At 29.9% G+C, this 12493-nt stretch overlaps 1 protein-coding gene across 3 annotated transcripts in view; it reads left to right on the top strand.

The window, feature by feature from the left end:
• LOC143230417 (FGGY carbohydrate kinase domain-containing protein) overlaps nt 1-9351 on the top strand; it is a 41770-nt gene extending 32419 nt beyond the window's left edge. Inside the window, exons 11-14 of one of the 3 annotated variants that reach the window (XM_076463944.1) lie at nt 2638-2712; nt 3664-3784; nt 5220-5376; nt 9027-9351. In XM_076463944.1, coding sequence (XP_076320059.1) covers nt 2638-2712; nt 3664-3784; nt 5220-5376; nt 9027-9111 — 438 coding nt within the window. In that variant the 3' untranslated portion in view covers nt 9112-9351. The remainder of the gene's footprint in view (nt 1-2637; nt 2713-3663; nt 3785-5219; nt 5377-9026) is intronic. The other 2 variants (XR_013016432.1, XM_076463954.1) reach the window with 2 other exon arrangements.
• The last annotated feature ends 3142 nt before the right edge of the window (nt 9352-12493 follow it).

Below are 12493 nucleotides of genomic sequence, written 5' to 3'. Positions count from 1 at the left end.
AATAAACTGAACAGCTGACAACCACTAGTAAGTTCTTACACTTTCTAGTTTAGTTTTCTTGTTTGATTTAAGAATGAAATATTAATATATAATAAACTAAACAGCTGACAACCACTAGTAAGTTCTTACACTTTCTAGTTTAGTTTTCTTGTTTGATTTAAGAATGAAATATTAATATATAATAAACTGAACAGCTCACAACCACTAGTAAGTTCTTACACTTTCTAGTTTAGTTTTCTTGTTTGATTTAAGAATGAAATATTAATATATAATAAACTAAACAGCTGACAACCACTAGTAAGTTCTTACACTTTCTAGTTTAGTTTTCTTGTTTGATTTAAGAATGAAATATTAATATATAATAAACTAAACAGCTGACAACCACTAGTAAGTTCTTACACTTTCTAGTTTAGTTTTCTTGTTTGATTTAAGAATGAAATATTAATATATAATAAACTAAACAGCTGACAACCACTAGTAAGTTCTTACACTTTCTAGTTTAGTTTTCTTGTTTGATTTAAGAATGAAATATTAATATATAATAAACTGAACAGCTGACAACCACAAGTAAGTTCTTACACTTTCTAGTTTAGTTTTCACAATACAGCTGTGAAATATTAATATATAATAAACTAAACAGCTGACAACCACTAGTAAGTTCTTACACTTTCTAGTTTAGTTTTCTTGTTACAGCTGTGAAATATTAATATATAATAAACTAAACAGCTGACAACCACTAGTAAGTTCTTACACTTTCTAGTTTAGTTTTCTTGTTTGATTTAAGAATGAAATATTAATATATAATAAACTAAACAGCTGACAACCACTAGTAAGTTCTTACACTTTCTAGTTTAGTTTTCTTGTTTGATTTAAGAATGAAATATTAATATATAATAAACTAAACAGCTGACAACCACTAGTAAGTTCTTACACTTTCTAGTTTAGTTTTCACAATACAGCTGTGAAATATTAATATATAATAAACTAAACAGCTGACAACCACTAGTAAGTTCTTACACTTTCTAGTTTAGTTTTCACAATACAGCTGTGAAATATTAATATATAATAAACTAAACAGCTGACAACCACTAGTAAGTTCTTACACTTTCTAGTTTAGTTTTCTTGTTTGATTTAAGAATGAAATATTAATATATAATAAACTAAACAGCTGACAACCACTAGTAAGTTCTTACACTTTCTAGTTTAGTTTTCTTGTTTGATTTAAGAATGAAATATTAATATATAATAAACTAAACAGCTGACAACCACTAGTAAGTTCTTACACTTTCTAGTTTAGTTTTCTTGTTTGATTTAAGAATGAAATATTAATATATAATAAACTAAACAGCTGACAACCACTAGTAAGTTCTTACACTTTCTAGTTTAGTTTTCACAATACAGCTGTGAAATATTAATATATAATAAACTAAACAGCTGACAACCACTAGTAAGTTCTTACACTTTCTAGTTTAGTTTTCTTGTTTGATTTAAGAATGAAATATTAATATATAATAAACTAAACAGCTGACAACCACTAGTAAGTTCTTACACTTTCTAGTTTAGTTTTCTTGTTTGATTTAAGAATGAAATATTAATATATAATAAACTAAACAGCTGACAACCACTAGTAAGTTCTTACACTTTCTAGTTTAGTTTTTTTGTTTGATTTAAGAATGAAATATTAATATATAATAAACTAAACAGCTGACAACCACTAGTAAGTTCTTACACATTCTAGTTTAGTTTTCTTGTTTGATTTAAGAATGAAATATTAATATATAATAAACTAAACAGCTGACAACCACTAGTAAGTTCTTACACTTTCTAGTTTAGTTTTCTTGTTTGATTTAAGAATGAAATATTAATATATAATAAACTAAACAGCTGACAACCACTAGTAAGTTCTTACACTTTCTAGTTTAGTTTTCTATTTCAGGAGTTCCAGTGTTCTAAAAAACCAGTATTAAACAAGTAGCAATACTTTAAAATACATGTTACTTAAAATTATTCTTTGAAACGTTTCAAAAAGAATGACCTTGGATTATGAATTAGACAAAAAAATATATAACCAAATACTGAACAATAATAAAAATACCAAAGTTAATTTCTACGATGCATACCAATTTACATTATGAAAATAAAAAATAAATTATTGTAAAAATGACCCAAGTAATATGATATTTAATATTCTAGAAGTATTGTTTCTAACTTGTGTAATTTATCTACTAAAATAATAAAATTCTTTCTCACAGTTTTGCCTGTAAACCTTTACATTGTTTGTTCTAGGAATTCCTGAATATGTTATAAATCTTTTCTGCCTTTATGTAAAAGGTATTTTCTGTATAGTTTTTAAGAGACAATCAGGATGGATTTTTTTGGTTTTTTTGTTTAAATTAAAAGTATATTTTATTATAATTTATAGCTTTCACAGTAAGTAAGGTTTGTTTTTAGAACAGGTACATGTTTCTGTTGTAGATACTTTAGAATGATTGAAACACCCTGCCTGTTTTAAAAACTAAATCTCACTGACCATAAAAGTTGTGATGAAATATACTTAATCAATAAAAAACTCAAACTAAAATAAATACATTTATCTTAATCATGTTAATTGTCATAATCTAATATTTTTTTCTGTAGATTTTAGGGTTAACTTTAACATCAGATGAGAATGATTTGGCATGCAGTTATCTTGCAAGTCTTCAGTCACTCGCAGTAAGTTTGTGTATTATTCTGCTGCAGTAAAACAGTTGGGAGTATTTTTTTCATCTGAACAATTTCCAGTATTTAAACAACTGTGAAAAGCTATTTAATATTTTTTTTTTCTAAACGTCTACTTGTAAACTGTTTCATTCACCTTCTGTTTCTAAATAATTACAATTATAATTTTTAAACAAATATATGTAATGTTTTTTTATCACCTTTTCATGAGCATCAAGCTGTTTTATTAATCTATCTCAAACCAACTAGTAATAAACTGTTGTTAAAAGTATACCACATAAATCTCTTTTAATCAGGGGTTCATTCCCCTCAGTGGACTCAGCAGATAGCCTGATGTGGCTTTGCTATAATAAAATGTACACATTCACACATACATAAATCTCTCTTTACCATGTATATAATGTTATTGGGTAATATTTTTTATTATCAATTTGTGTGGGTATATAAGTGACTTTATACTATAGTTCTCATGTTTTCATGAGATCGTTTTACTGTCTAATACAATAGTGTATTGTACATTTAACAGTACAAATTAATTGTCTATTTATGACAATGAGCTTAATTCCCAGCAGTAGGCTAAAGAAAGCATTTCAAACTGTTACCACAGATATTAATGAGTATAGAACTATTTTCTGCTTGTATCTACTGAGCAACTCGTGCTACAAAAGTAGTAATTAGTTCATTTGTTTGTTGCTGCTACCTGAAGCAGTAAGATGCTTCACTTACCATCTGTTACTAAATGTTTCACTGTAAGTTTTGCATCAGTAATATGTTTTTACAGGCAACAACTGTGTTAGTGTCTCTAAATGATATTAGGTTGTATGTTTGGTTTCTTATATAATTGTACTGTAAAAATATTGTCAATATAAATTTTATTTTATTTTCTTGGGTTGTTCTTTTTTGTCTTTTTTCAACTTCTTTATTATTTCCTTTTTAATTTTAAAGTATGGAACAAGACACATAATAGAGAATTTGGAGATGGCAGGTCACGAAGTTGAAATGCTCTTCATGTGTGGTGGATTAGCTAAAAACAAGGTTTATGTCCAGATGCATGCTGATGCAACAGGTATGAGCAATAGCTTTGTATAAAACATCAGTTAAACATGACTGATGTAAAGGAAACTTGTATTCTAAAGATGGGTGTTAGCACTTCAATTAAAATAACATACAGAACAATGTTTCGACCTTCGTTAACCTGAAGATGACCTAAAAAGATCAAAATGTTGTTCTGTACTTTATTTTAATTAAAGTGCTAATAATTACCCACAGCAGCCGTCTTGAGGAAACCTTTTTACTTCAAGTTGGTTCCTTGTCATCTTGAAACATCTGTAATTTTCAGTATCAAGAACATTATAATTAACATGTAGTTTCCAGTTTAAAATTTATCAAACTTGTGCACTGAGTAGGTAATATGTATGACTGCTACAGGCATAAATGTGTTACTTTTAACACCTTTATGGTCACACTTTGTTCCTTGAAGAAAAACGGCAAGTTTTATGAATGTTGAAAAAAATCTTCCAACTTGTGACTTGTTATATTCATCACTGCTTCATGAATCTTCCAACTTGTGACTTGTTATATTCATCACTGTTTCATGAATCTTCCAACTTGTGACTTGTTATATTCATAACTGTTTCATGAATCTTCCAACTTGTGACTTGTTATATTCATCACTGCTTCATGAATCTTCCAACTTGTGACTTGTTATATTCATCACTGCTTCATGAATCTTCCAACTTGTGACTTGTTATATTCATCACTGTTTCATGAATCTTCCAACTTGTGACTTGTTATATTCATCACTGTTTCATGAATCTTCCAACTTGTGACTTGTTATATTCATCACTGTTTCATGATACCCAACATTTCTGATTTTTCAACACCTCATGTTAGAGAAAATACAAGACACAGCATACAGAGATACTGAAATTAAAATTAGATGTCTACTTAGGTGGTTGTAGAGGTTACACAAAACATAGTTTCTAAACTATATGGTTGACAAAGCATTCTGACTCTTCATGTTACCTTGCATTCTAAGTTGTCAAACTGACTTATTTGTCTTGCAAACATATCTTAAGTCTAAACATTTTACCAATACAACTGATGTTTCATGAACAATAGAGTTGTATTATTTACTAAACATTCACCGTGATTCATGAAGATGTACATCATGAATTTAAAATTATAATGTATGTTACTTTTCCAGTATTGTCTTGATCTACTGGACGGTCTCTGTACTCATTGAGTTAAATTGTTGGGTATTGATAATTGTCATCAAACATGAGTAATATTTACAGAATGCAAATACTGTTGCACTTGTTACAAATTTTAGTTAGTATTAATCACACAATATATTAACTTTCCCCTTACACAAATTTTGTGGTTATGATTAACCCAGAATTTCCAGTCCTTGTTTATTGCATACGATGTTAAATTAAATGCCATTAGGGAAAACTACAGTAACCTTTTTCCCTTGTACAACTTTTATAATTTTAACTTAGGTTTACCAGTCCTTGTTCCTGACGAACCTGAATCAGTGTTATTGGGAGGTGCTGTATTAGCTGCTACAGTTGCCAGTGTGTACAAGGACGTTAGTGAAGCTACATCACACATGTGTGGAGAAGGAACTGTTGTTTTACCACAGTTAAAAGATAAAAGGTAATTTTAGTTCTTCTGTAATAAAATAATAAGGAATAATAATAAGGAAAAAAAATGTTTTTAATACAGTATGTTGCTTCTACTCACGTAAATAGCTATTCTAATTTGGTGCTGCCCTCTTTAAGTGTTTTAATATTTTACCATATGTTGTTATTAATTTCTCTCAACAAGTTTATTCTTTATTATGCAGTAGTGTTATACTTGTAACTTGTTCAGTTATTCCAAAGTGGAATTGTTCTATATTTCTACCTGGTTACGGAACTTTCTGCCAATGGCCTGGCATGGCCAAGCATGTTAAGGCATGCGACTTGTAATCTGAGGGTCGCGGGTTTGCATCACCATCGTACCAAACATGCTTGCCCTTTTAGCTGTGAGATGTTATAATGTGACTGCCAATCCCACTATTCATTTGGTAAAAGAGTAACCCAAGAGTTGGCAGTGGGTGGTGATGACCAGCTGCCATCCCTCTAGTATTACACTTAAATTAGGGACGGCTAGCACAGATAGCCCTCGAGTAGCTTTGTGCAAAATTCAAAAACAAACAAACAAACTTTCTGCCAACACTGTTGTGTTTATTAATTTTGCATTATGAACTCTATGTTACTACTTTTGCAGTTATGTGTTCTATTAGCACAATTTATCTAAACTTTAGGTCATGGTACTCCACAAGAAGGTTTGTGACTTTACTTCATCTGGAAATTGATTGAATAATGAACACTTTAGTCAGATTTCACTTCATGTTTATAGGCCTACACATTTAAAGTACAGTCTGCAGACTTTGGAAAAACTAAGATGTTCTATTGTTATGGTTTTTGAATAATTTTATTCGTAATATAAGTATATGTAGTTATTTGGGTTCCATAACATAAATTTAATTAGATTGGTTAATACTCGTATTGAAGTTCAAAATTACGCTCAGTTTTTATCCTCTTACCTATACCTTTCACTTAGGCTTATCATTTGTCTTTGTTATTGTAGGATTACCTATAATTCATCTTGATGGTGAGTGTATCTATCATTATTTCAATGACATTGTTTTTTTTATTTCATACATCTCATTGATACTTATTAAGTTTTTATTTTACTGTAGTGTTCAATTAGGTTTCACAAATGTTTATTTTCAGTTCACCTATAGTTCTACTTCTTGGTTAATCAATAATTGGTTAAATATCTTGTTTGATTAGGCTTAATAAGTGTCTGCTATTTTTGCTTTACCCGTGGTTCTGTGTAATGGTGAATCAATACTTTGGTTAAATATTTTCCCTTCAACACATAACATCACATACACGTTTATTTCACTATACAGTTTCTTCACATTTAAAATATACTATTTCATTTTTTACTTTCTTTATAGTTTATATTTCTTACCATTAATTTTGTTTGTGATAGCCTCTGAGGCCAAGGTCCACTCTCCTTGTTCCCAATATTGCTCACCTTTCTCCTATAATGGCTGAACCCATTTCAGTTCACCTAGATTTTGTCATTTTTCCTCAACCTTCTCATGAATCTTTCATGACTTTACTGCAAGGCCTGTCTCAGTTATTTTGTTATACATGTTATATTCCCCTTTCTCATAACACTGTTTCATGTTCATCTATTTGAGAATGGATAATTGCAAGCCTCACCCTATATGGATGTTAATTATTTGTCTTAGCAGAACATCAGGATAATTTTCTTCACGTCATCTTCATCTCCCTTAATACTATCCAGTTTATCCCCTACTGACGTTCCTACAGTTAATTTTACTTTCCACCTTCTTTCTTCAATATTCCACTTACGTTTATGGGTTTCTGTGGAATACCTTCTGCTCTCCATATTGGGGTGTTTGTCATTTTCAATTTCTTCCCTCCACAAATGGCTTCTTTGCTTTTAGGATATTCTAGGATGGGGCACTTGTTTTATCTGCTACTGATAATCTTATGGTCAGTTCTCCACTGGTCTATTTTTATGGAGCTACTCCTATACATTAAGTATCACAATTTTCTTTTTTAGTTTGTCTTTTTATTCCAAGGTATTATCACCTTTATTCATGTTACAGGGGTGGACAAAAAATGGCCTCCCTTGAAAATATTGTTAATTTATTATATCTTTTATTAAATAGCAGAAGAATGTAAAACTATGTTTTTAAATTGCATGAGATGAAATCTGTTCAATATGATCTCAAATTCTGATTTTAACACCAACTTTAGTAAATATCTGAACTTTTCATGATTTTAATTGCATATTATAAAACATGTTGTGTACCTGCTGTAGTTTCTTAGATTTCGCATTCCAGTTAGCCTACAAAAATCCCCATCACACCAAATATGCTCACTCTTTTAGCCATGGGGACATTATAATGTGACGGTCAATCCCACTATTTATTGGTAAAAGAGTAGCCCAAGAATTGGCAGTGTGTGGTGATAACTAGCTGCCTTCCCTCTAGTCTTACACTGCTAAATTAAGGACACTTAACACAGATAACCCTAACGTAGCTTTGAGCAAAATTTTAAAAACTAAACCAGTTCTTCCTCTTCTGGTATCCCTGAGGTGGTTCCTGTCAATTTCACATGAGTGAAATGGTTTACATCAAGCAAACATCTTTTTGATACCAGATCCCAGAATTCCAGTCAATCAATTCATCACATTATCATGTACCCTGCTCATGGGTTGAGGATATGAGTCCCTTCATTCTCATGAACTTGAGGTAAAGATAGTATGTTCCTCTTTTCCACCCCCACTAGATGACTGGGTTTTGGATTGTTGTTTACTTGCTGCTGGTACGATTTTCTTTCTTATCCCCACATGGATGTAATTTCCAAGAGGCCTGTGTTTTGTATTATAGTTGGCTTACTATATATGGTCTATCTTGTCGTGTGTTTTGTATTATAGTTGGCTTACTATATGTGATCTATCTTGTCCTAGCCACTCTACACCTAGAGTACATATTTGTAATGTTACCGAATTTTATATTTTCTGGAATTGAGTTTTATAAATATCATATAGTTCAGATTCCTATCCTGCCAACATTCTCTCCCACTTGAATGTGTTCCTATCGTTCAGATTCCTATCCTGCCAACATTCTCTCCCACTTGAATGTGTTCCAATATTTCCTCTCCATTGAAAATCAATGATTCCATTTTCTGCCAAAACTGGAAGTGATAGTTTAGTTGAGTTGAATAGAGGGAGTCACATGCTTTGTTGGTTGAGGGTTGTCCTATGATGATTTGCATACATGACATGGGGCAATCAGTTAGTTCCAAATAGCATGCACAAAAACGTTTAACATATAGGAGCACCACTGAACAATAGCTATTGATGAGAACAGAAGTATGTACTTACTGGAAATACATTTTCAGTATAGGAAAATTATAACTTTGGAGTTTGTTCTTTGTTTCTGGATTTATTGAAAACAGAATCACTCATGCTCTAGAATAAAACTGTTGATTTTTGTATACACTGCACAGATAAGTCTATATTTCTTCAACTGAACTTTCTTCTAAAAAGTATAAGTGATCCATTTTCTCGTAATTTAAATAAAAAAGTTATTTATTTAACATCATCATCTTAAATTGAGAGAATAATAAACTTGTTTCCCTTTTGCCTGTTCATTACTTAATGTATGACTTTACATGAGTACGATAACTGCTGTTTTGGTATATTTCTTCCAGTTTCCATGACAGCAAATATGAAGTTTTTCTAAAACTACTGACTTGCCAAAAAGAATGTAGGGAAATCATGCAAGAAATGTTTTGATGGACCAGATCAAGTAAAACTGGCTTACAGATTTTGTTTTTCTTCAAATGCAATATTTTATGAAGCACTTCCATGCCTGCAAGTGCTTTCTAAAGTGTATACAAACTGTACAGTACTCTTTCTATTTGCAGTAAAATTAATAATACTCCATGAATATATACAACAACATTTTTTAATTTTATTAATTTTCCTGTTCATAGTTTCTTTCACACAGGTGATTAAATAAACTTAATTTGTCTACTTGGAGATTTTCATTTGATGAGAATTTGCATTAACAGATACATCTGAATATTATCAAGTTGTCTCAATAACAGATACATCTGAATATTATCAAGCTGTCTCAATAACAGATACATCTGAATATTATCAAGTTGTCTCAATAACAGATACATCTGAATATTATCAAGTTGTCTCAATAACAGATACATCTGAATATTATCAAGTTGTCTCAATAACAGATACATCTGAATATTATCAAGTTGTCTCAATAACAGATACATCTGAATATTATCAAGCTGTCTCAATAACAGATACATCTGAATATTATCAAGTTGTCTCAATAACAGATACATCTGAATATTATCAAGTTGTCTCAATAACAGATACATCTGAATATTATCAAGTTGTCTCAATAACAGATACATCTGAATATTATCAAGCTGTCTCAATAACAGATACATCTGAATATTATCAAGTTGTCTCAATAACAGATACATCTGAATATTATCAAGTTGTCTCAATAACAGATACATCTGAATATTATCAAGCTGTCTCAATAACAGATACATCTGAATATTATCAAGTTGTCTCATTAACAGTAATGTTCCAACTTGTCTTTTATTCATCTATTTTTAGTTTTTTTGAAACACAGAATTGACAGATTTCTTAATTTCACATTAATAATTTCTGTATCAAATGATTATAATCAATATCTTCTCTTGTGTCGAAATCCTTCACATTAATAATTTCTGTATCAAATGATTATAATCAATATCTTCTCTTGTGTCGAAATCCTTCACATTAATAATTTCTGTATCAAATGATTATAATCAATATCTTCTCTTGTGTCGAAATCCTTCACATTAATAATTTCTGTATCAAATGATTATAATCAATATCTTCTCTTGTGTCGAAATCCTTCACATTAATAATTTCTGTATCAAATGATTATAATCAATATCTTCTCTTGTGTCGAAATCCTTCACATTAATAATTTCTGTATCAAATGATTATAATCAATATCTTCTCTTGTGTCGAAATCCTTCACATTAATAATTTCTGTATCAAATGATTATAATCAATATCTTCTCTTGTGTCGAAATCCTTCACATTAATAATTTCTGTATCAAATGATTATAATCAATATCTTCTCTTGTGTCGAAATCCTTCACATTAATAATTTCTGTATCAAATGATTATAATCAATATCTTCTCTTGTGTCGAAATCCTTCACATTAATAATTTCTGTATCAAATGATTATAATCAATATCTTCTCTTGTGTCGAAATCCTTCACATTAATAATTTCTGTATCAAATGATTATAATCAATATCTTCTCTTGTGTCGAAATCCTTCACATTAATAATTTCTGTATCAAATGATTATAATCAATATCTTCTCTTGTGTCGAAATCCTTCACATTAATAATTTCTGTATCAAATGATTATAATCAATATCTTCTCTTGTGTCGAAATCCTTCACATTAATAATTTCTGTATCAAATGATTATAATCAATATCTTCTCTTGTGTAGAAATCCTTCACATTAATAATTTCTGTATCAAATGATTATAATCAATATCTTCTCTTGTGTCGAAATCCTTCACATTAATAATTTCTGTATCAAATGATTATAATCAATATCTTCTCTTGTGTCGAAATCCTTCACATTAATAATTTCTGTATCAAATGATTATAATCAATATCTTCTCTTGTGTCGAAATCCTTCACATTAATAATTTCTGTATCAAATGATTATAATCAATATCTTCTCTTGTGTCGAAATCCTTCACATTAATAATTTCTGTATCAAATGATTATAATCAATATCTTCTCTTGTGTCGAAATCCTTCACATTAATAATTTCTGTATCAAATGATTATAATCAATATCTTCTTCTCTTGTGTCGAAATCCTTCACATTAATAATTTCTGTATCAAATGATTATAATCAATATCTTCTCTTGTGTCGAAATCCTTCACATTAATAATTTCTGTATCAAATGATTATAATCAATATCTTCTCTTGTGTCGAAATCCTTAAATGTTGTTTTACCAGCAGCTCTTTGCTGAAATCTGCAGTAGATCTTGAGATTTTGTGTGTGTGAAAGACAAAGAAAATTACCTATTGTTATCCAAAAGGATTCTTCTGTTAAAATCCATCAAAATTTGCAAAAAATGAACAAGTCTTTAGTGTGAGTAGTATGTAACCATTAAAAGGAAGAAACTATGGTCCATTACAAAATGTTAAAATACCTGAATTTGAATGTTTAATGACATTACGAAATAAGCAAGTGGTTTATTGTTTAATATATTTTGGCTCCACCAAATAATCATTCATTGTATTACACATTACAAGAGTCTTCAAAGCATGTGTTTGACTATGAGCAGCTATTCTGTAAGTTATTTCTACTCAAACCAGTTTTTCAGGGGAAATCTTACTTTAAGTTTATATTGTACATATTACTGAGAGAAATATTAATTAAATCTAATAACCATAACAATGAAAACTGAAATCAATAGAAAAAAAATGAAATCATAACAAAAGTTTCTATCTAAATGGAATATTTCTATATGATTTTGTTGAATGATGGAAATAAAATTATTATTTGAATTTACATATCTATTGTTAGTTATTATTTTAAAACCTTAAAGTGCACTTATTTTTAATCTGTATATGTCATACAACACGGTTAAAAAAATACAGTGGTACCTCGGTTCTCGAACTTAATCCATCCCAGAAGGCTGTTCGAAAACCGAATCAAGTTTTCCCATAAGAAATATTGTAAATTAAACTGATCCATTACAAACATTACGCATTATGAAGCATTTTAAGTAAAAATATTGTTTATTTATACCTGTATAATAATACTTACATGTCAACCACAAAAACTATAAACAATATATGAAAATTTAATTGCACTTTACCTGTGCTGAGGAGAGCTAATGGCATAAGTGAAAGGTGGTGAGGAATGTGGAGAGTAGGAGGGTTATTATTGTTTGGAAGGGGAGTCACTTTCCATAAAAATGTCAAGTAACTCTCCTTCTGGGGTTCTTTCTCTTTTCTGTCTCTTTGCACCGTTACAACCTGCTTGAGACTCACTGGACCTATTTCTCACTGAAAACTTGTCTAATGAGGTTTGTTTCTGCCTGGCACCCTCCCCA

The sequence above is a fragment of the Tachypleus tridentatus genome, chromosome 1 (assembly GCF_004210375.1).
Source record: "Tachypleus tridentatus isolate NWPU-2018 chromosome 1, ASM421037v1, whole genome shotgun sequence".
NCBI lineage: Eukaryota > Metazoa > Arthropoda > Merostomata > Xiphosura > Limulidae > Tachypleus > Tachypleus tridentatus.
The sequence above is the reverse complement of the archived record's forward strand: the minus strand, read 5'-3'. Positions and strand labels throughout refer to the sequence as shown.